Source organism: Copadichromis virginalis, linkage group LG10 (genome assembly GCF_057382275.1).
Source record: "Copadichromis virginalis isolate Kocher_CV1m ecotype Utaka linkage group LG10, C_Virginalis_male_GT1.1, whole genome shotgun sequence".
Classification (NCBI taxonomy): domain Eukaryota; kingdom Metazoa; phylum Chordata; class Actinopteri; order Cichliformes; family Cichlidae; genus Copadichromis; species Copadichromis virginalis.
Window position 1 is genome coordinate 27,549,866 of NC_140627.1, and position 25,668 is coordinate 27,575,533.

Genomic DNA, 25,668 nt, shown 5'->3' on the forward strand with positions numbered 1-25,668 from the left:
TAAAATTTTAAACAATTTAAATCACAGCAAAACAGCAGAACTTTACTGCATTTTGTGAAATGTCAAATCACTTTTCCCTTGCTTATTCTGTGGGATAGTAAAAGGTTTGAGGTTCGGCTCTGGTAGGAAAATGTCACCAGCTTTTTTTCTTTCTTTCTTTTTCTGATTTTCATGACAGAATCTCAAGGAGTGTCTACTATGGTGGCTCCAGGATTGCATCATTACTTTCTGCAGATGATTTCATTCTGCTCTGGAATGTGAGACTTCAGAATGGGTGAAAGAAGTGAAAGAGTTCAAGGCTTTGTTCAAAAGTGATGAGATGAAACGTGATCAATAGATTTCATTGGCTTTGTCAGAATTAAATAGGATACTGTACTATACACAAGTGTTAAAACACCACGTACTTCAAAACAGACATAAACAAACATGTTTGCACTCTGGTGCGAAGAAGAATCTCCTGGACTTCAGTTTTTGATTTCATCTGGCATGCTTGCAAGCTGTAGCTCAGTATTTTATCATTGATTTAGTATAATGTCAAACCACAGGCTCATTGGCTAATGACTTTTCAATCCCAAAATGTTAACCAGTAAACATACCCTAAATAATCCTTCTTTAAGAAACAAAATATGACCAACATTTACAAAATGTACTTAAATATTTATTCAATTCAACCCAAAATGACTGGCAGAGCACTTATACAGTTCAACTCAAAAAGTTATTTTCAAGGGTCTTTTTGCAACAACGCGTACTGCCCCCTGGTGGCTTTTAAAATGAGGGCACGTTAGCCTCACTTTTCTAATCTGGGAGATACATCTATTATATTGTTTATGATAGTCCCATATGCTTTTGCTCAACTTTTAATTATTTGTTTAATTTATTTTTAATGATCTCAGTTTTGTGTAGACTGATTAGTTTTCAGAAATTAACACAACTTACTGACGTAGAAGTGCAGCTGCCAAAAGGAAATCACTTGTGTTAAGCTTGTTTAGTATTTCCTTTCATATATTAACTTAGTTATCTACAAACCTCATTTATCGAAAAAGTAATTAAAGTGATCTGGGAGTGCAAAATTGTAACTTCTAACTGCAGCACTAACTAAGCTTGTGCCAGCCAAAATGCCAAACTTGAGCCTTCAAGACAGTGTTCCAGAAATTAATACATTTTAATTTTATATACAGGGAAGGGGGCTGGGGGCCTTAGGGCCTCAAAAATAGTATGACCATCCCTGCTCTTCTGAAGCATTACATACAAGTGGGTGAAATGATTAGTATAGTTTTCAAATTTTCAAAATACAAAAGAAAAACTCTACAAAAGAGACTAACGCCAAGCTACTAACACCACACACAGACACCTCCTAACCAACCCTGCAGCAGAACACAGCGTTAAAAACACTTTCCCGCCCTCCAATAGCATATTCTGAGAGCTATTCAATAGGCTGTGAGGCACGTCCATTACAAATAACAGTATTTATCAACACTGGTAATAAATGAATATGGTAAATAGTACCCTCCCTTTCTCGCATCTCATTAAGTGAGTCCCGTTGTAGCAGCTATAGGTGAAGCTGCCTCTATCTCTGCCATACTGAAGCAGGTGTCCAACATGGCGAACGCTCGCAGCGGCTCTCTCGCGACTATTCTCTTTTTATTCATGTCTTCGGCGGCTCTTCACAAAGGTAGGACTTTTCCCGCGGGTGTCTAAATGGAAGTGGCACTTTGTTCTTAGATTTCCGTGGATGTAGATGCGAACGAGTGCAATTTGAACAGCGTTCTGGGCAATTTGTGCTTTTGAGAGCATTCGGACGTTACTGTGCAGTTGTACTGTGATGCTGTTGAGCAAGAAGTAACAAAACCTCCCCGTAAAGTTGAATTACTGTGAGGAAAGAAGCCGATGCGCGCGTGGATACATCGGAACCGGCGTTACAGATGCGTTGCCCCTGGAATGCATCACTTTGGTCAGCTCACCATTAGGGTATAGGCTGAATGGCTACACAGCTGGCAACTCTTGGGTTTAAAAAAAATAAAATAAATGCTGATGTGAGAAAACAAATGGCGTGGTGTTTTGGTCGCTTGAGGGATATAAGGATGTATATGTGGCATGCTTAAACTGAGGGTTGCTTATGCAGTGCGCTAGCTTTGGTTTACTTGTGTAGCGTGTTCGGAACGCTGTAAACCACAGAAAACAGCGGTGCGTTCAAGTGGAATAGCTGCAGCCCCGACAACGTGCAATCGGAGGAAAAGAAAGCGCAAACTGCTCAAAACTGTTCATTTAATGGGAAGAAACAAGAATTATCATGTATTAAAACGTGACTCTCCGTATATTAATAACAGCGGGACTTTATGGAAAATTCAGCACAACGGCCTCACACGAATCAGCAGTTTTTTCCTCTCTCCACCCGCGTTTAATCTCTATTTTTCCGAATCTGTTCACTCTCGGCCATCCCGCTGGATGTGGTGTGGAGAGCGCCTAACCCGTTATAAAAGTTGTCTTTTCAAAGAAACAAGTGCCGCTCGTGTATTTTAGCTGAACGCCGAACTGAAAAGCGGTGTCGGAGGAGTCCAGGCGATATCTCAAATCACCGCCTAATGCGCGTAAACTGTTAATGGCAAACAAGGAAAGATTAATTTCACCGAGTTCGCAGTCGCGCTCTGGGCTGTGTTTTCATAACACCGGGACTGGATTTGCTGTGGAGCCATGCATGAAAACATCAAAGCTTTTCGTCCGGGTGTAGTAATCTGAGTCAGAAGCTTTAAAGAAGCGGATAGGATACAGATAAAGCCGGGCGAAAACTGCGACACGATTTCTTTCCTTCTTTCTTTCTTGAACGCTTGGTGATGTTGAGCGCGTAAAGGAAAGCACGGACGTTTATTTAGTAAGAAGAGATAAAGTGCTGGGGCTGTTTGTTGCCAGCACGAAGTCCGCGTTGAAAACTGGAGGAGGTGGGGGGGGGGGGGGGGGGGGGGGTTGTCGTGAGCTACTGGGAAATACACGCTCCGTTTCGGGGGTTATTTATCCTTGGACAGTGATACGCTGAAGCTGTGGTGAAAGCACTTGCTTTGCCGCTTCCACCACCGGCGGTAGTAATGTATTTACATCAAGCCAATTATGTAATGAATCATTACTAACTTAAAGTTAGTGCGAAGCTGTTCGTCTGCAGATCATAACCCCCTTTTATGCTGAGTGCCGAGCCTCGGGGTGGGGGTGAAAATGACGGGAGTGCAGATGTCCTCGTTTGTCACATTGTGGATTATCCACAAGGCTTAATCTACTCTTTGTTTTTTAACCCATTTTTTAAATGAATCAATGTTTTTTTGCTTTCTCAAGTCAGTAAAAAGCAAACAACAAAGCAAACAAGGCTGTTGCTGTCCTTTGCTGGACAGTGGGCAGCTGTTACCTTCATGAAAATGGCTCCAGTGATTTCAAACAAAGCTCAGGGCGCACTTGCACAAAGCATATCAATTATTTACCCCGAGCAGAATACTGTAAGCTCTCATTGTGGTTAAGCATTAAAGAGTGGTGATTTCTACAATGTAGACAGTATAATTAAAGGCTAATAGAAGGCTGCATCAATTCATTTCAAGTTTTATGGTGTTACACAGGCTCCACTCTCACATCATTTCTTGTTTTCTTGGCAAACCAATGTACTTCCAGAGATAGCTTTTCGTCCTGTGAAATAAATAAAAGTTATAACTTTAGTCGGAATAAGTTATTTCAGGGGAATCAAACAGTAAACAGATATTTAGTAGGCATCATTTTTAAGTTGTGCTCATAGTATTTATCCAAATTCTTTGCTGTTCATATAAGTGGATTTTTTAAAATTTATTTAATGGTACTTTTTTAGCAGATAATAGGCGCTGAGTATTTTATCGCTTTCCACTGCTTTCAGGAAAGTGAGAAAGGTGTTATTTTACTATGATGCGTATACTGAGTGAAACATCAGCGATGATCATGCAGTCCTGTAGTAATTAACAGTTCCAAGCAGATGCACATGTTGTATCCTGCTGTAATTTATGCATTTTTCCATTTCTCTGCATTTATACAGTTCCTTTGTGATTCTGCACAGAAGTGTTTAGTAAGGCCAGTTGTAGTGCAGATTACAGGTTTAGAACACCCGGGCACGGTGCTTTACAGGTGTTTATTAAAGAGCGCAGACGCAGCACACCCTGACCGTAAGCCTGCTGAGACTTGAAAACGTGGTTAGGCAATCCTTCACTTATAGTGAGACGTGTCGCTGTTTTCATTTTTGCAAAGTTATGCAACTGTGTCGTAGCGCAGGTGAGAGCGGGGACTGGTATGTGTTTGAATGCAGGAAAAATGGTTGTTAACATGACTTCTCTTGAATGTCACCACATGTTCAGGCTTGGGTAATGATTATGTTAGGATAAGAGCATTAGTCGTGTCTGTTTTTAAAGGTTCAGTCTCACTAACTGCTGATGGAAAACTGACAGGAGGAGATTAGGTTGTGGCTTGCTGCTTTGTCATAGCGAAACACAAGGTAGAATAAATATTTTATGCTTAACTTAAAAGGTCTTTTTTAGCATACTGTATCAAAAATCCAAATGATTTACTGCCCTAATGTGATACTTGACAGGTTATTCCAAACTGTAAACGAATATCAGGGATAATAAATGAAATAGCAAGGGTGTAGTTTAGTGGGATTCTCTAATACTCAATAGTGTAGCTGAAAAAGAATCTCATTTCAGTAGTTTTAGGCTGTAGTGTGGATTTGAATACAACCTAAACCTGGGATGTCTTTCATTTGACAGCTCATTTAAGATGTTATCTCCGTGCACCCTGCCACTGAACCTGTTGTGCTCCTTACAAAAGATTTATTGGTCGCGTTAGAAAAGCATTTGCATTGTTGTCTCCACTTTAGATTGACCTGAAGGCACAAAGTGAGAAGCTGTTGCATGATTAACACTGAAGTTTACATCTTTCTAGCAGTTGCTGCGCTAACCTAAGCGTTGTGATTAGCAGTCAAGCGTGTCTCTGTTAACCTTGAGTAGGCTCGATGCACTAATAAGTGTTTTGGGTATTTTGGTCCAAAAGTTAAGACGTGCAAAAGAATAAAATCGTATTTTATTGGTGGATATGTTGAATCGATGACTAGCATTAGCTATACAAACAAAAAAACTCATGATCACCTTCACCGTTTAAAAACAAAACGAGGAGCTCAAACGAGGATGACTGCAGAGTTTCATTATAGATGCTCAACATGATGTACTTAGCCCAAGCCCTACCTGCTTTTACAGCCTAGACAGAATTACTTCACCGAACAATTTAATTATTTCTTAAAAAAACCCAACTTTTTGTACGAAATTTGTCATGTGTGTTATTACCTCCAACTGGCTACGGTCTGTTTCAGTTACAAAGAAAAGCTGCATCACGCACAAATGAATCATACAGTGTGGTTTGGCTCAGAGTCAAGCTGGTAGAAGCCATACTGCTGGAAAACAGGTGTGTAAATGGACTTGTTCACCGTCTGTACCCTCCAGCAGCCTCTCCAGCTCTAATGAAGAACAATGGCTTTATTCCTGAAGGGCGGGGACCCCAAGTGACCCCCCCCCCCTCCTCCTCCTCCTGCCTCTGCCAGTCTACAGTGACTCTGCTGGCAAGCCAACAGATGACTGGGCTGGGTCGCATCTGGCCTCTGCGCACTTAGTGTAATCAAAGGGAGAAAAAAGGTTTATGGCCTACTTGTTAGTGATCCGCCAAATGATGGGATGTCAAGTAAGCACCCTGCGATTTCAAATCTCTTGAGGGGATTGGTGGGGGTGGGCGTATGCTGCAATATGCTATTCAGAAAGCAGCCTACCGGCCTATGCATCAAATTAGACTATTCCGTAGACATTTTGACAACCTGGGTGTGAAACAAGTGAAATGAGTAAAATTAAAGTGATCTTTGAATATTTATGTGCTCATATTAATTGCTGTTAATGCACAACAGGCCTCAGTGATGAATGCTGCTATTTTTCACTTGCAGGATTCTCGTCTGGCACAGGCCTCTAGCAAGTGTGTGCTAAAAACAAACGCAGACTAATTTAAGTAGTTCCTCTGTGCGGAGCTCAAAGAGGAAAACTGCAAGACTGTGGTTCCATTATGTAAGGTTTAAAAGGGAAAAAATGTCACGTACGTAGTACTTTTTCCACTTTGTGTCCTGACCAGCTTAACTTTGCACACATAAATAAACCTTGATGTGTTACTGTGGCTGTTAAGATTGTTGTATGCTGTCTTCTTACAGTGTGGTCTTGGAGCTGACAAGCAGTGTTGCAAGCGGTGGATTTGGAACGTGAAAGACATAAGGTTGACCCACAGTAGAGACGAGGAAAAAAAACTCAGCTTCTAATAATTTATTATGTAATGTCTTTTTTTAGTCTCTTAACTTTGTGGAAGCTCAGATCTGAGGCAGTCTGATAGGTACCATTTTTCCTAGCATTGTTCCCCTAATTAAGGTTTATCTAGATTGTGCTTTTTAGAGTAATTGCATAATAAATATGCACTGCACAATACTGGGTAGAGTGGCACGCTAGATGAGCATTTACCTCTGAAATCTTTACAGGCTGGCCTGTGTTTTATTATTAGACTCTGCAGCTACAGAAACCGATGTATGTTGATGACCGAGATCCACTCAACAGAAGACCACTTCTGTGATTGTGTTCTGATAAAATCCCAGATAATTACATACAAGTGGGGATGATTTTCAGTTTTAATGTCATCCCTGCCAAATGCATATAGGATGAGCACTTCCTCTTTCTGACAATTTCCTCTTCCTCTCGTCACTCCTCCCATTGACTAAATTTAGTCAGTGCAGCTATCATCAGTGACAGCATGGTCTTTTTTTGAAGCGGTTGGGGGGGTGCAGTCATCACGTGCTGCTGCTTCTGTCTCTTGTCTGTGTTACGGTACCTGGGCTTAGTCACACGTATGAATAACAAATGTGAATGGGCAAGACAGCAAATTCTTATGGAGTTGTTCAAGCAGTTGTGTAAAACTAGTGATTCTCAAACTCTGGTGAAAAAGCAGTGAAAAGCACACACACACAACTTGGCTGCTGTATTTTCAGCAATTTTGTCCTATTAAACCATTTGCAGGACTACTGTGTAAAGGTGCTAGGTATCCTGTTGACCAGCTGTGGAAGTGCACGCCTTTTTCTAATTAAAAAGAGGGAAAAAACTATATATGTCCACATATTTGCATTGCTGAAAAGTCTTTAGCTGTTGGGCCTCATAGCATAACTTGCTTAATATATGACTATCCACTCACCTTGATGCATACTGTGTGGCAAAGATGAAACATCTGAACTGCAGCTTTGTCTACGTCTGTTGCTGACGACAGAGGCAGTGATATCAGTAGATATCCAAGCAACATGTTAATCATGAATTTGGGAAGAAATCCCCACAAGCACACACATACTCACATATCGCTTTCATTATAGTGCAGTAATCATACAAATATATATCTTCTACACAGACATCATTATTTGGATTCACCTCCCGAAGGGCGTTGGTCCATGTCCCTTGGATTCCACTGTCTTGCCAGAAACATTTTCGGAAGCGTAGACAGCAGTCCATTGTGCTCTCCAAGAACTGCCTGGATTGTGGAGCTCCTGTTAAAAAGAGACCTTAGTTTAGGAAGTGGGTCTTTGAATGGCTTGAGCTGGATTCTTGTGTTGCACCAACAGGCACTAAAGGATTTGTGAATACCATGATCTTTGGAAGTCTCCCCAGGGAATTTGACAGCACTGCAGGAAATGCAGGCTAAATCCATCCTGTGTGTATGAAATTGAACTACATTTGTGGCTTCCTTGTGGAGCTGTCCAGGCAATGCTCAAGTTCCACTTCTTCTTTTTCACGTCTGATCTTTTTCACTCTAGATCTGAAGCATTGTGTTGACTGGAAAATGGCCCAGTCAGCTAATTAGACCTGATTAGTGAGGAGCCACATATTGGAGGCCATTAGTGGTAGGATTGAGATAATATATTGAGATAATATAACTGATAACATGGACACTAGTATCTAATATGTATTTTTGGAATGAATATCAAAAACAGCCATGTGCCAACAAACATGAATGAAACTAATGAGGATATAATTGTTTAATCCTTTCAAGCAAAGATTATTAGAAATGGAGCATGGTATTTTATTTAATGTTTATATAGCTACTAGAGATGGACCGATCCGATATTACATATCGGTATCGGTCTGATACTGACCCAAATTACTGGATCGGATATCGGCGAGAAATAAAAAATGTAATCCGATCCATTAAATATCAAAAAAGCACCTCACAAAACTTGCTACACGGCGTAACTCGGCTCATAACCGTAGCACGTCGCTGCAGTATGCATCACGTGATAGAGTGGCTGTGTGTAGCCTCGCTACCAAACCAGCATTTCATCTCCGAGGAAGTGATCCCAGAGAGAAGTAAAGCAAGTGTGTAAGTTCGTCTCTGAATGTCTGTAAAGCATTCCCATGTTAAGCTTAACAACCGACTGCCTCTCTCTCTCTCTCTCTCTCTCCTGCTGCTACTTCAATCGTGAAACTGCTTAATGATCAGCTGATCGGCTTTTCTGTCGCGAGTCCGTCTCTCTTCTTTGTTTTTGGCCCACTTTGCACCAGAAAGAGGAAACCAGTGGCTGAACAACAGCAGCACTATTAAGCTTGATCAGCTGTTGTTAGAATTTATTTATTATTACTTTCTAGACCAGGATCTTTTTCTAAGTAGCTGACGACTGGTAACTGTGCAGGGGCGGATCTAGCCAAGTTTAGCCAGGGGGGCCAATAGGGCACTAACAGGGAAAAGGGGGCACAAAGACATACTTTTCTTTCTTATTCTCATTCAAAATATCTAGCTTTTAATAAATAATTATCTGACTCTTACACCTAAAGTTTTAATCTGATGTAAAATATATAGAAGTCCATTACTGTATATAGTAACTGTTAAGTCTAATATACCCTAGTAAGCTAGTACTTTTTCCTTTGGGAAGATACCATCTGTGCAGTCTCCAATTCTGTTGAAGAAAGATGTTGAATCTATTTTATTATTCTTGAAAAATAATTTATTTCTGTGCATTTTCCCCCCTGCATCAAATTAAATTTGATTGCATCGATTAAGCATCATGAGGTGGGGGGTAGTTCCCTATTTTTTATTTTTTTTTTGCTGGGAGTTTGCAACCCTATTAGTTAGGTTGCTTAATATTACTTCATTTGTAAAAAAAAATCTATTAAAAAAGATCAAATGAGCATTAATTATCTAAAATAGGTTATATTTTAGGGGAACCACTGGAATAGATGCATGAAATTGCATTTGAGTCAAAGGAGTGCTGGTGTCGATCAATACCAGTATCAGTATATGGTGTCAGTACAGTAGTACTAAAAGTATGAAAAATCTTTTTTTTTTCTTCAATTTCAGTTTCAATCAAAATTCGTGATTTTTGTTTTGCTTAAAAATTGGCACCACAAAAAACATGTTGGAAGTATATTTTTTCAGTCCTAATAAAATTTACTCTAATAAACTCATTAGTCTTTAATTTAAAAAAAATCTCCTTCAAGAGAACCAGAGAGGAGTCTTTGCAAAGTCAGATAACAATCTCAAGCAGTCTTGATCGATTGCAAAATATAAGGAGGACAAAATTCTGAATTTCAGACTCTTTTGTTTATGCAACATCACAAAACCTTTTTAACATAATGGCAAATTGGCTTAAAAATCTACAGTGGGGCAAAAAAGTATTTAGTCAGCCACCGATTGTGCAAGTTCCCCCACTTAAAATGATGACAGAGGTCAGTAATTTGCACCAGAGGTACACTTCAACTGTGAGAGACAGAATGTGAAAAAAAAATCCATGAATTCACATGGTAGGATTTGTAAAGAATTTATTCGTAAATTAGGGTGGAAAATAAGTATTTGGTCACCTCAAACAAGGAAAATCTCTGGCTCTCACAGACCTGTAACGTCTTCTGTAAGAAGCTTTTCTGTCCCCCACTCGTTACCTGTATGAATGGCACCTGTTTGAACTCATCATCTGTATAAAAGACACCTGTCCACAGCCTCAAACAGTTAGACTCCAAACTCCGCCATGGCCAAGACCAAAGAGCTTTCGAAGGACACCAGGAAAAGTATTGTAGACCTGCACCAGGCTGGGAAGAGTGAATCTACAATAGGCAAGCAGCTTGGTGTGAAAAAATCAACTGTGGGAGCAATCATCAGAAAATGGAAGACATACAAGACCACTGATAATCTCCCTCGATCTGGGGCTCCACGCAAGATCTCATCCCGTGGGGTCAAAATGATCATGAGAACGGTGAGCAAAGATCCCAGAACCACACGGGGGGACCTGGTGAATGACCTGCAGAGAGCTGGGACCAAAGTAAGAAAGGTCACCATCAGGAACACACTACAACGGCAGGGAATCAAATCCCGCAGTGCCAGACGTGTTCCGCTGCTGAAGCCAGTGCATGTCCAGGCCCGTCTGAAGTTTGCCAGAGAGCACATGGATGATACAGCAGAGGATTGGGAGAATGTCATGTGGTCAGATGAAACCAAAGTAGAACTTTTTGGTATAAACTCAACTCGTCGTGTTTGGAGGAAGACGAATACTGAGTTGCATCCCAAGAACACCATACCTACTGTGAAGCATGGGGGTGGAAACATCATGCTATGGGGCTGTTTTTCTGCCAAGGGGACAGGACGACTGATCCGTGTTAAGGACAGAATGAATGGGGCCATGTATCGTGAGATTTTGAGCCAAAACCTCCTTCCATCAGTGAGAACTTTGAAGATGAAACGAGGCTGGGTCTTCCAACATGACAATGATCCAAAACACACCGCCCGGGCAACAAAGGAGTGGCTCCGTAAGAAGCATTTGAAAGTCCTGGAGTGGCCTAGCCAGTCTCCAGACCTCAACCCCATAGAAAATCTGTGGCGGGAGTTGAAAGTCCGTGTTGCTCGGCGACAGCCCCAAAACATCACTGCTCTCGAGAAGATCTGCATGGAGGAATGGGCCAAAATACAAGCTACTGTGTGTGCAAACCTGGTAAAGACCTATAGTAAACGTTTGACCTCTGTTATTGCCAACAAAGGTTATGTTACAAAGTATTGAGTTGTATTTTTGTTATTGACCAAATACTTATTTTCCACCCTGATTTACGAATAAATTCTTTACAAATCCTACCATGTGGATTCATGGATTTTTTTTTTCACATTCTGTCTCTCACAGTTGAAGTGTACCTCTGGTGCAAATTACTGACCTCTGTCATCATTTTAAGTGGGGGAACTTGCACAATCGGTGGCTGACTAAATACTTTTTTGCCCCACTGTATCTACAAAATCACGTAAATATGATACATTGAAAACATTAATATTTGAAATCATAAATGAAATGAATAGAGTTCTAATGAAAACAAAATTAGTATGATTGATATATCGCTGTTGCATAGATGGATATTTATAATAGTACATAGTAATATATATTAAGATTTTCATAAATGTGGGATAAATATAGCATTTCTTATTTTTATTATACCTTTAACACCAGTATGTTTGTATTTTTGTAGTATAAATTGGCTGTAGTCTGTTCTGTCTAAAATTGACTTTAACTTTGCAATTATATGAAACAAATAAAAGCAACAGCCAAACGTGGTAAAGTCGAATCATTAAGTACTTGAACAATTTCATGGAGAAATGAATAAAAACAATTGGCAAGTATGTAAATGAAGGTTTTTGTGGGAGTCGACTCATTAATAAACTGATGAGTCATTTCAGTGTAATGTGGAGGGTCGTATCAAGGACAGTGTAACAGCCCTAATAGTAAAGCTGTATGGCTGACTAATCTAATTTGAAATCCCAAGTGAACCATTGTCAATCACAGCAAGAAATGTTTTCCATTCCAGTTTTTGAATTAACAAGAGACAATAAGGGGTCTTTGATTGCCCCCTTCCTCTGACTTTGAGGACTTCATCATCTTGCTGTGCTGTGGAGTCGCAGGGAGGCATTGCTTTGCTGTAATTGGACCCATTTTTCCTGCAATCATACTTACAATAGCCGAGTTCAGCAATGAATGAAAAAGGAATCAATGCAGATCATTTGTGCTTTCAGCCAAGTAAACAATACAGCTGGTGTTCGGTTGTAATCGTCGGAGGGGAAATGAATGCCCTTCTGAATACAATACAGGTATGTATCAGCTGCAAGAGCACACAAGGCTTGAGTGATCTGGGTTCTTCCATCTTTCATTTTACATAACACTCCAGCTTGTATTACATTTCAGTGAATTTGCTCCTGCTGAGACCCTTCAGGCTGTTACACCGTTTCCAGTGGAACTGGATCGTGTCTCCCCACTGTGCTTGGTTCCAGTCCTTTGTCTCATCTATTGTCACTCTGTCTTGACTGATATTTTCTGCACTATTGCCAGACAACTATTGTACAGTAGCACAATCTCATTTTCCCGGTGTCCTAGTTGGATGATGCAGAGGAAATTCATACCTGCTACAAGACAAGAGGGCGCTTCTTTGAGCCTAAATCATGGATTGTAACACTGCAAAGCACCACTTAATTCCACTTAGTGTCACAGTCCAATTCTCTTTGGTATGAAAAAGAATAGCACCTCCTTCCATTACTTTGTTTTCCACTAGTCATTATTTAGAGAGAAGAACAGTATCCTTTTTCATTGAGAAAAAATGGAAAGTTGGCATGGGAAATAAGTTCTTTCGCCCAGTGAATCTGTCATTATTTAGAACCACGAGAATTGGCAGCAAACACCTCTTTGATGAAGACTATAAAGAGGATTTTCAATGTGAACTCGGGGGTTTCCTGACTCACAAAGCACCATTGGTGGAATTCTATGGATGCTTGTGTTCATTCCCACTGCAAGCAAAGGCTTTCTGCAGTTTTGCGTAAAAGCTGGTACTTTTCGGGAACAATTGGTTGAAAATAAGTACAATAAGTACCCTTATAAATATTGGGATTTAGATTTACCTTTACCATGTCGTCTACAACTGATCATGTCCGGAAAACATATTTTCCAAAAGAACCAGTTAATGAACAAAGATCAAAAAATAGGGGCGACAGATAACATTAACTTTGGCACGAAAGGATCCTAGCTCTTAAAACTACCATGACCTAGATGACTGAGACCCTAACACCCCTGCTAGCTGACGTTTAGTAAAACGTGATTCTACTTGTTTATGTATGATATCATTAGGTTTGGTGTGACTTAAAAACACACGAAACAAACCCGGCATGTATCCTTTTTTTTTTTTACATCTTAATTTACACTAAATATACTAAGACTTAGGTTTTAGTATATCCTGAAAGCAAGCGCTGATCTAATCACTCTTAGTTGTAAGGCTTGAGTAAGACTGCTTTATAACTAAGATACGAAAACCAAGATGCAAAAATATATATATTTTTCTGTACATCAAATAGATGAGACCCATATATAATCACTTGCTAAAATGCAAGGGATGTTTGTGTTTTAGGCTAAATAATAAAATGGAAATAGGAGACCGGTTGATTTGATTTCCTGGAACACAATTAGTCAGGCCTGCACTATCGCAGCAAGTAGGACAAACAATCCCCTGCTCTGTTACAGGCTCTGATCTGAAAGACTTACAATTCAGTTCCCTGTGTATAACTTCTTGTGCTGTTGCTTGAAGAAGACACACAGCAGGATTCAAAGAGTATGAATATTTTAAAAGAATCTTTTTATAAACAATAGGCAACAAAACTCTTACCGAGCCTTACAGCTGGATGGTACATTTGCGGTGGTGTACTTTTCTTTCTTTTCTTTTTTTTTTTTGAAGCTAAATATCCATAAAAAAAAACATTTGGCAGATTTAATAGTTTAATATAGTTACTATGTTGTTTAATAGATGAGCATATTTCATATTTGTGGCTTTCATTTTATTGTGTAACGATCAAAAAGCAAGTTCTCCTGTAGACATACATCCAGCAAGCACTCAGAGAGACATCGGTCCTGCTGTGGTGTACAGATACCAATTTGTCCAAAGTGCTTTCACACCATGCACCCAAACAGCTTTAATGGACGTCAGTACCTGGAACCTAGACCTGTTGTTAGGTCATGGCTCTTTGAGGTTTGGCCTCGGGACAAACACATGGTAGTGCTGAAATTGTTGTCCTCCATCCATCCGTTCAAAGGTCTTTCAGGCTGTGGCTATGTTGTGGTGATGCCTGATGGGGGTTTTTCAGCCCAGAATTTAATAAGTGACATAATATTTTTCTCTAAATATTTATTAACTTTCAGCACAACACCAATAGACTTTGTTTTGGCTTTAAAATGTAAAAATGTTTACAGCTAAATAATGATGAAGTCAAAAAATGTCAGACTGATGATATCAACTCGTAAAACAATTTTGAGCTGAAATGTTCAGTTCGTACATCAATAAAAAACTAGATATATGTGAGGGTTTACTAAAAGTTGTTAAAAATACCATGGGCAGGGTATGTGTCTCCGACTGAAAATAGAAATGAAAGGAAATGTTTGAACCCGGCCTTTTCCAGAGCAGTTTCTTGCTGCTTTGAAGTGTGTAGTATTTGTTGGGCTTCACTTGGCTGTCAGATTAGTACCTTCTCAACTGAAAATGAAAATGGGTGAAGGAGCAGTTAATCCGCATAAGAATATTTTTTTGAGGATGAGAAGCTGTGGGTCTAGCAATCTGTCTGCGTATTGATTGGTTGTCTGGCTCTGCAGAGTTAACCTGACATGCCAGGATAATTTAATTCCCTCTACATCGCTGATTGCTGAACACAATCCTGTCTTATCTTAGCGCTCCTTCTTTGAGTTACCAACAATGATGATGCAACACGTGCAACACCTGGAAAGTGAAAAGTTGCGTTGCATCAGGAATTTCAGAGGCCACCGTCATTTTGAACGTCTTAATTGGGTGTAGTATTTGTTATTTACTAGAGAGCAATTCTTCAGTGTTGACTCGCAAAAAGTTTACCGTTGTAATTGCACAGTGAAAAATGAATACCTCCCTTAGTGCCCTTAGGAAAAAAACTGGAATCTTAATTTGATCTCTTTATGGGTTATTGCAAGCAACTACACCTCGTGGCCATTCTTTCTTTTGTGATTCTATTTGTTTCCGTTTTTGTCAAATTGGTGCCATTGTGCAAAACTATTACAAATTCATGTTTGGACATTAAACTGCATTATTTTAATTAGCAGGTTAATCGCCAGGCTTGGGGTGTGTTTTCAAATTCGTCATGGCTCACAAAAACATATTTAGTATACATATCCAGAAATGCATATACTATTATATATTGTACATATATTTATTAGTCTCAGATTTAGCCATTCTTATATTTTGCTTGTTTTACGTTATTGTATTTTTGCACAACTCTGTTGCTTGTGAAGCTCGCACACAAGAATTTCACTCAAATGTACTGTACCAGTGTATCTGCACATGTGATGTGACAATAAAAGTGATTTGATTTGATTTGAAAATTAACAAATGTTGGAGTGTGACACATGAAACAAATGCAACATACAGACATATCATAATAGTAACATACCATAAAAATATTTTTGACTGGGAAGTAAATTAATTGATATTCATTTGCCTTTTTTTGCTTACTTTTAGTTTTTATGACCCAAATGACCGACAGTTCATATATTTTGTTCCTTACTTTGCCTCATAATCTTAATCCTGTCAATTCATTTTTATTTTTACCCGTGCAATTATAAAAGCATATAAACATGCCTCAATCACATTTGTAGCCTTTGTGAATCATCAAGAGGAACTGTAGAAATAAATTGAATATAATATAAAACACCTGCTATAAATACATAACGGTCAGAGTGCATTGTAGAATCCCATAATGGACAGTTTACCTCTGTGTGTTTAATTCTGTAAACATGATTGACCACCTGTAAGTGAATCGTGTCACTTTACATAAAGTGACTTTGATAGTTCATGCTCCAGGCCTGTAGACTGTCAATTTGAAATCTGAGACAATGTGCTTGCTTACGACCTCCTATATAGCTGCTTTGAGAATCCCTGTCACTATACATTCTTCATATAATCTCTGACCTGTTGTACACGACTAGCGGAGGACGGTACTTTGTTCTGCATACATTATTTTACCTCCCACACCAGAAAGATTGGCTTGTAATTGTACTGTTAAAGGTTCAGCCAAATGCTTTCTGAAAGCCAAAGAACAGCATTAAACCTCATAGATGAAGTCATTTTACTCCAAAAAATCAGACATCCGTTTTCAGCTAAGAACATAACCGTGTTTGTTGATTATTAAATAATACGGTTAATACAGCCAACGCACAGGAAATCACAAAACCTCACAGATTAGCCATTTCTTTTTTTGAAGAATATGCCTTAAATCTCTGTCTTCTTTCCTTTTTCCCTTTTGTTATTTCGACATTGCACTTATCAAGTCTATTGCTGTCGTCCACGCCCTGCTTAAAAAACACCACATCTCTACTTTCTCGCACTTTAGCATCGATGCAGCCTTGGCGACGTGGTCGCTGGCTGTGAAAGTCACCACAAATAATCAGAGCAGTCCCGGGTCACCGAAATTCAATTTTGAAATCTGCCCAGTGTGTTCAAATCAGAATATTACGTGATTGATATGAACATCTTTATACGATAACTACAATCCAGTCAGGATTAATTCAGTTGCTGTCCCCAAATGCATTTGTTTGTCATGACGGAAACAATTTGTTGTCAGCTGGTGACTAGTTTTTCAGTTTGCGACTGATTATAATTAAAAATGAAATGTGATACAAAGGCTGCAGCTTGTTTTTGTTAAGCTGTGCTGTCATTGGTTAGTAATATTCAAAAGAAGATAAAGGAAAAAAAAGAAAAAGAAGGCACATCAGACAGTAAAAATCAATTCATTGCGTCTTCTGTCATCCACAGATGGTGCCACTTCAATCTCCTTTCTATTTTGTCAGGCTAATGTGCTGAAAGATGACAAGGGAGGGTCATTTCAGAGCAAAAATAGCAAAGGCTGAGCGTAACGGCCGTGTCAGTCAGCCTTCTATTTTGTCATATTAATGTTTGGATAAATGACAACTGTGGGACATTTCAGTGGAAAAGTGGCAAAGGTAGCCGACTGTGACAGCAGGCCCAACAATGCAAATTTTTTGAGATTTGATCTCCTACTCTCCTCTGTAAAACAACATCCTAAAAATATTGTGGAAGACACATTTTGTTGATTCATATAAAGTGGAAATAATCTTAATTTCAGGCCCTGAGCATTCTCTTAATATGCCACATATCATTTGGGCATTCGTACTATAGAGAAGAGTTTGTAAAACTGTCAGATGTAAATACAGGGTTTGGTAGGAGCCCATATGGAAAAGATATATATAAATCTTATAAAGTTTGTATCTGTCTTGTGTGAAACTTTTATGAAAACAGATATAAGATCCCTTGAAAATTATATAAATGAAACTTGTATGTTTTGGATACTTCCTAAAACAATAAATGAAAGTAATGAGAAAGTGGCCACTTTCATGAGTAAATCATGTAAGCCTTTTATGATTTACTATATGAAGTAGGCCACATCTTATGCAAGTCTTTTATAAGTTTTTACCATATCTTTTCCATATGGGAGTGCTCTTTGCAGATGTTGTAATGTCCTTCACAGTTCTCTTCTTTTTTTTTGCTTTTTTTAAAACAATATCTCAAAGATTTCTTTTTAATGGCTATGATTTTAAGGGACAGTGACTCATCAGTAAGCAGTAACGGACACGGCAGATTTTTTGACATTCGCTACTTTAATTAAATATCAAAACGACCAGTTAATCAGCAGCGGACAGGCACCCACAAAGCTGTGGTGGGCTTAATGTATCCGTTGCATGAATTTGTTTTTGTGTACGTTTGCGCATCCCCGGCTTTTCATTTATTTTTCATATCGATAGATTTGTATATACCATGTGGTATTGCAAGCATCGGAGTTCCAAAGGCTACTTCTGAAAAGCCAGGTTTTGTTTTTATCTTCCTTGTCATTCCTTGCATTTGAGACGTCTTCCCATTTCAATATCTAAAAGCATCTGCTCTTTTTGCTGAAGTAAAAAAATGTGTATTTGATAAAGGTTTAAAATGAAAGGAAGGCATTTAATAAAATGATATTGTACATACAGTGTAAAAGAAGAGTTTACAGGTCGTCCCCAGCGTCGTATTGTTGGCCCGCTTTTCTGGCAAATATATAGAGCGTGCGCTGCATCACACATAGATGAATGCTGATTAATTTATTTCGTCTACTCCCATAGAGTGGGCGTTTCAGACACATGGTGGTGTTCATTTAAAATGCAGAACAATTCAGTGTGCCCCTGGCACTTCTGTCTTTTAATTAAGGCCTGTTATCCTGACAAGACTTTCTAAATCTAGAAACAGATTGTTGCACAACTATAGAATTTTAAAAAATTGCTCTCTATATATACTTTTTGAATATCCCTCACTGATCACATTAGTCAAATGGATGCTATCCCGCACAGATTGTAGCTGCTGGGTAAGAACGAGTGTTTTGCTGACACAGCCACTTCCTATATGATTTTGGGTTCGTTCCAGACAGTAATTTACCATAGCTTAGAGACTGACAATACGTTTCCAGCTGAAATTAATGAGCAGTAGGAACAATTGGACTTTGTTCAATGGAAGCTGGAAAATAGGGCTATTTCAAAGTTGTTGTTTTTTTTATGGCTTTTTATTTATTGAGCAAATGTTGATCTTAAGGTTTGTGATTGAACCTTTGCAGAAATGTTTTGAAGTCCACTCGAAAGTACTTAACGTTTGCTGTATCATGCGCCATGTTAGCGCTGGAGTATGTGTGGGTGCTGCTTGACCTCGCTGTTTTTTTTTTTTCGGTTTTGCGATGGTAGATTTAGAGCATTAGCTTTTAAAAGGCTAAGGTTTGTTTATCTATTTTTTTTCTTTTACCCTGCTGTATGTTGTCAATAAAAATACATTTTATTGAGCAAACCTACTTCCAAACTCCTTTGAGTCATGAGTAACCAGCAGTGCTGTAGCTGCCATCAAGGACACCAAGTCCGTCTTCTGATTGATTGTTTTATTTCATATAAGCTTACTTCACTTATTTATTTTCTGTGAATTTGGGATTCTTAGTCAAGCTGGTATCAGCTGAACGACTTTCCAAGTATTTCTAAAATCCTGGCAGCTAGTGGATTCCCTAACTTGAAATGTTTACATTCTCCATTCATACATTATAGTTTTATAAAGTCCATCTGTGTTCTCGCTTCAAAAGACGACGAACCGCTGATAATTTAAGCCCGGTTCCCCTCTGACACAGACGGCCCCACATTGCTTCCTTGGACATTTTGTTTTATTAAATTTCCTGCATGTATGGCAGTACAATCAGAGCCCCCTGAGAAACAAGGGGGATTATGGTGCACCCAGACTAGTGTTTGGGAATAATCACTCAGGCCTGTGGAGAGGCAGCCTGGTAATTTTCCTTTCTTGCACTCCCATCAGTGTAGCATCATAATGTTCTCGTATGAAGTAAATAGTGCACTCTGTCACGGCATTTTCACTACCTGCCTGCGAGTGACTGTGATTACAGTACATTTTTGTAACGTTTTATTTGTTTTAGAAATTTTAATAACCTTTAGAGAAGTGACATTTCCTGCTTGAAATCCATAATACTTCAGCACTTCCCGCAGTTTCTTAATGACTGTTTAACTCACCTTAGTCATTAAATACTTGATTCTAGTGTGGCATGCAACAACACTGCTCAGTTTTCTGAAGCTCTGTAGCGTAATATTATATCTGATTAAAATGGGTGCTTTCTTTAGATGATGCTGTAGATGTTCTGTGTGTGACACCAGGTAGGGTGCCTTTACTGTAAAGCAGCGGTCCCCAACCCTTTTTGCGCCACGGACCGGTTTATGTCCGACAATATTTCATAAATACAACAAATAAATACAACAAAATAAAACCAGTACCGGTACCAAAAAAAGAAGATTTATTCATAACACACGGGAAAAGATCCAGGGAAACCAAGTTAATGATAAAAACGATAAAAAACATAACGATAAAACCCCTGAAAATCATACATTTCACACCCGAGCCTCAACTATCGTGGCCCGACTCACGGACCGGTACCGGTCTGTGGCCCAGGGGTTGGGGACCGCTGCTGTAAAGCACATGAATGTCCTGCCTTTAGACAAGTATGTTTTATAAGACTGAACCCAATGATTGAAGAAAGTTATTCACACTGCCTATTTCACTGATAATCAACAAATTCTGCATCTTTCAGCATCTTGTTTATTATATTATCATATGTTTTAGTATTTAAAATTAGGAAGCAATTTCAGTACAAGAATGGAGTGTAGCTGACTTCAAAGTAGAATACCATACAATATTCATTTCAAGTAAGATAGCTTACAGAGCGGTATTAACCTCTTCAGTATTCATAGCAATAAAACTCATGCCGTTTCCAAAATTTATGCTTGAAGCTAAAGTCTCTACATCAGCCAGTATATTAAGAAACTGCCGGTTGTGTTTAGATGCCGTTTCTCTCCTTTAATACAGAGAATGGGCTGCCCTACAGGTCACTAGACATAAGAAAAAATCAGACATAGGTTAGGTGTGATTGGACCTTCGTGTATCTCCAGAGATAGCTACAAAAAAGTCCTTAGCCCATTTGACTTGGGTTTTATGCATCATGCATTGACTTTCTACAGAGATTCACTGCACAAACACAGGCAAACATTGCACTTTGACGTAGGTTGATTCTCTCCATGCCAGGTTAAAATCCGTCTTTTACTAAACGGCTCAATACTATTGCCAACCGATGCTATATTAAGATATGTTAGATTGTCCATTGTGCAGTTAAATACAAAAGTGTTCATTAAATATACATTCATATCTTAATATTTAACAAATTCCAGAAATACGCGTTCTTGGATTTAGATCATTTCAATAGATCATGAAGTCCAAAGCTGTTGTAGCCAATTCCATCTACACTATATTAGGCTATGCCATAGTACGTAGACCTCTTAAATATTCCATCTCTTTGTGATTGTTAAAAATGACATTTCAGCACTACAGGCATTCATGTGCTGCTTTAACAGCCTCCACTCCTCTGGGAGGGCTTTCTTCAATATTTTGACCCTGGCTGCAGGGATTTGCTCCCATTCTGCCACAAAAGCATTAGAGAAGTCAGCCACTGATGTAAGACGATAAGGCCAGGTTTGCTGTCAATGTTCCAGCTCATCCCAAAGGTGTTGGACAAGGCTGAAGCACTTTCTATTGTGGTATGAGGCTCTTAACATTGAGATTTTTCTTCACTGGAGTTTAGGAGGTTACTATATCAAACAACTCCCAGATCAAAGTAGATTTAATTGCTGTGCGTGGAGAGATATTTTCATCTTCCTGTGTAGCTTTACATTATGTATTTAGCTTGAGTTTGCTTTAGCTTCCTGCATTTGGGTAACTTAATTGTCGTTATAGTTTTACTGCTATAATTTAGCACTTAAAATTGATTATTATTGCCCTACTTGAAGTACCATGCTAGAAACAAATTAATCACTTTACACCCTGCGGGTTTTAAATAAAACATTGGGAAGAGATGCTGCAAACGCTCCATAAACAAAAGAGGGGAAAGCCTCTGAGGTCACCTGCACTGATGAAAAACAAAGATGACCTTTTCTCACAGTCACATACGATTGCTCACATTTACCCAAACAGCAAACCAAACCTTATGGTTCCCTCCCTGCACTTAGCCTTCATCAAATATTAATCATTTCCAAGACACTGTGGCTTTGTTCACACTCTCGCTTACTTAACAGGAGCACCTTTATGTTACAAAACAACTGTAATCATTAGAAAGGTCATTACGAGAAATACTTGTGCACACAATAATGACACAGTAATCTCTGAGACAAACATTTACTTTGATCAGAAAATGTGTTGAAAATGAACATTTGTATATTTTTGGCTGTTGTAAACGGATCAGGCCTTTACTAACATTAAAATAAAAATGCTTTGACAGCCGTGATAGAGCTCAGGACGGCTGCTGTACAGCAAATGATTTAACTGTAGCTGTATGTGTGTCACCTCACCTGTCGGAGGTGAGCTGACACAAATGCAGCCCGTGCCGTGATGCTTAACACCTGCTTTTTTTCTCCCTCCACACCAAAACGGAGCACTGTGTACACATTCATTAGCATGACGCCGCTTGCTCTCTTTCATCTAGTGTCAGCTTTCCAGAATGCCACTTATGAGCCTATTAGAAGGCATTAATTCAATCTCGTCATTTATGGAAGTAAGGTCTCTGTGAGATTAGAAAATGGGGGAAGATGTGTAACCTATATGTGGTAGAAATGGTAGTAAAAGGGTGACAGAAATCCTAATTTGGTAAAATGCACCATGGGTAGCTCACTGAATTTGAGCTCTTGAGCTGTGTTATCAGATCACATATCTGGTAAAATAAAAAGTATTGGAAAAGAAAGTCATTCCCTGCGAGAGAACAACTTTATTCCCAAGTACTTAAGAAAAGCCAACTTCTTTGCCCTTTGGCCCTAGTTAGCATTGAAAAAATACCACATCCCTCCAATGACATTTGCATGGTTCATTTTTAAACCATCCTCTGTGTACAAAACCATTTCATGGGAACCCTAACCAGCCCCCTCAACCAGTCCTGCAGGAGGGCATGCATTTGATATCGAACGCACTTTATATCGCAGGCTGTCGGTGCAACGCTGAATAGATTTCTCAGACACAGATGTATTTTTGTGCTGCGCACTGGGCCTCGGCTCAGGCTGGATACGGTGTCCCCAAAGAGCAGGCGGAGCACCGCAGCGTTTCAAGAGATTAGAGGTTGGTCAGTCTGGGGAACCAAATCGATACATCCTCTCAGGGAAAGGATTGACGATGCATTGATCCAGACCTAACAGGAGCTGAAGATGCATCAGACCACTAAAAGTAGAGGTCTGGTGATAACAGTACCTCTCAGCTTGATTTCTGAATCACAGGGACCAAAGTGGCATTTATGTGCTCATAAAAACAGTCATTAGGTGTTGAGCAAAATTACTGACTTGGAAAAACAGAACAATATTCAGCAGTGTGTTGAGAGCTTGAAACTCCCACTGGCTTTTGTAAATGTGAAAAATCCGTGGGCATCTAGATTCTCATCACTATTACAAACAAGAACATCGTTTTGGTTGATTTTTTGTATGTGGAATGATAAATTCACGTTGGCATGTAGTGTTCAGAACGTGTATTCGGTTAGTCGTGTCCAAAAACACCTCCAGGGTTAAAGCTAATACGTAGAGACTGTGTTCTTTGAATGTCTTTGTTTTGAAACGTGCCTTCCTGACATGTTTTATGGCAAAGAACACAAAAAATGGCAAAGAAAAAAGAACAGAGTGTGACATGACTGAATTCTTGTAATAATGGAATTTGTGCTGTAGAAATGTAGAGAAAGACTTGAGGCTTCGGGATATCGAAATGGGAGCAGAATGTTCTTCTGTAGGTTTCATCCAGCTGTACAGTTGAACTCTTGTTATTTCCTTTGGGCAGTGTCAAAGATGATACGTGCTCGTCTTCCAAGGCTGTATGCTTCAACTGCAATTGAAAAAATAATCAGAGTGGCTCCAGGTATCACAAAGTTAGCAGTGATCAGAATTAAGTTTATATCTTAATATTTTCCACTGTTCTTTGCTTGTTTAAACGTCTGTTTTCACATATGTGTGATTACAAGCTGTCCTGTTTCATGTATGTGCAATGTATCCTAAACGGCACAGGCAAATAGCTGCTTGGAAGCTAACAGCCACATGCTAATCTGTCATTAGCATGTGGCTAAAGAAGTTTTTCCTTTCAGAGATGAAGATACAAAATTCGCTGTACTAAAACACAGTGTAACCAGCACAAAAACATCTTTTTTAAAAAAAACAACATAATGAGATACTTAAGTCTTCCTCCCCCAGCTAAACGTGTCCTGTTTGAAGAAGCTAACGAAGAGAAAGTGGATAAATCTAAAGCGAGCTAGATGTCAGAGCTAGATACTCGCAAATAGCCTTGGTATAAGCCTTGGTACAAGTAGTGAAAGGCCAAAGCAGTTTGTGAGGGAAATTATAGAGTAAAAAGAGAGAAATTACATCTTGTTATCTGAAATTTGTAAATGTTCTGGAAAAAGGGGTAGCTGATCTGTCACACCTTCAGGTAAAGGTTCAACATATGTTCTTTAAATTATTTTATATCTTTTTCTAGTAGCAGAACACTTTATTCTCTGAGCTCTTTAACTAAGAGAGGCCCTTGTGGAGGGAAACTGTAAACTTAGTTTATCATGGAAGTGAAATGTTTTTTTGAAGACATGTTGATTGTCTGTATTGTTTGTGGTCATAGTTATAGTTTTGAGAATGAAAGAGTCAGCAACAATCTTGTTTCTAGATTACTGTTAGTGCAAACAAAAGGGCTACATGTACTCATTATGGGCATGAATGACATAGTAAATTTAAGATTTAAATGATTAAAATTACCATGCCATTCTTGCCCATGATAACTGTAACTTTAAAAGGTACCTTTTACTGCCTTATATGTATATATAAACTCTTTCTATTAGCAGATACTTATTGAATGTAATAATACAATTCTTAAATATATTGTTTTTCAAGTACAAAAATTCACATTTTAAATTTTTAACTTAAAAGGTTCTAAAATTAGGCCATTTTTACATGCAAATATCCTGGACTTTGTACTTTTCTTATTTAATTGCAATATATTCTGTAATAATATTTAATTCTACACAATTCAAATAATTTCTCTGATGTAGAAGTTTGTTGTTCAGTTTAATTGACTGATCATTTTATTTTTGATGTGTGACTATTGCTGAATCCTATTTACTGACATTGCTTATGGACTGTTAACACATTTTTAATTTTCAGAAAATGAAGGAAGAACGCAGCATATTCTTCATTTCAACCTTTTTTTGTTGGAAAACCTTGAGTTCAGTATTATTCAATCATGACTCCATTCAAACTTACACAATCGCATTGCCACTTTTACTGCACTCTGATTAAATGCCATCATTTTCATTATATTCTCACTACTGTAAAGGAAAACAATACCCTGAAAGCAAATGTCAAGCAGCATCTTCTAAATACTCAAATACTGTATTTGTGTAGGTTTGCTTTTGAGGAGTAAAACTATTTATCTCTGCAGGAAATGAAGTGTGTGAAATGAAGGAAACAAAAACCAATAATTCTAAGATCACGGGTGTCCAACATAAGGCCTGGGGGACAGAGTCGGTCCTGCATAGATTTCAGTCCGGCCTGCGGGATGGGTTTGGAAAATGTGAAGGAGTGAATACATTTTTATTTAAATTTCTTTTCAAAATAACAAGTTTGAAAGTTTTTCCTGCTGATATAGAGCTCCCCACAGGCATCCAAAACACACCAAAGTAGTTAAGTAACAATGATGTGACAGAAAAGTCTACTACATAAATTTCACTTGCAAAAAAGAAAAACGAAAATTACCTAAAAACCTTATGTTTGAAAAAATTTGGGAGTCTTTGGAGTCAGAACTTTTTCTGTAATTTTACACATTTATTATGTAGAAATACTAAGATGAGCTATTGAAATTGCAATTCTTAAGATATTTTAGGCATTAATGTGTAGGTAAATGTCTTCACACTAACACAAAGCAGAGCTACTTAACTACTTAAGATTAAAGTGAG

At 38.7% G+C, this 25,668-nt stretch overlaps 1 protein-coding gene across 5 annotated transcripts in view; it reads left to right on the forward strand.

Annotated features, from left to right (window-relative positions):
* Nucleotides 1-1,510: 1,510 nt before the first annotated feature.
* The window catches only part of cadm1a (cell adhesion molecule 1a), a 471,740-nt gene continuing 447,582 nt past the window's right edge, over nucleotides 1,511-25,668 (forward strand). For 2 of the 5 annotated variants that reach the window (XM_085470932.1, XM_085470933.1), the window contains exon 1: nucleotides 1,511-1,672. In XM_085470932.1, the coding sequence (XP_085327058.1) occupies nucleotides 1,600-1,672 (73 nt within the window). In that variant the 5' untranslated portion in view covers nucleotides 1,511-1,599. The remainder of the gene's footprint in view (nucleotides 1,673-25,668) is intronic. The other 3 variants (XM_085470935.1, XM_085470934.1, XM_085470936.1) reach the window with 3 other exon arrangements.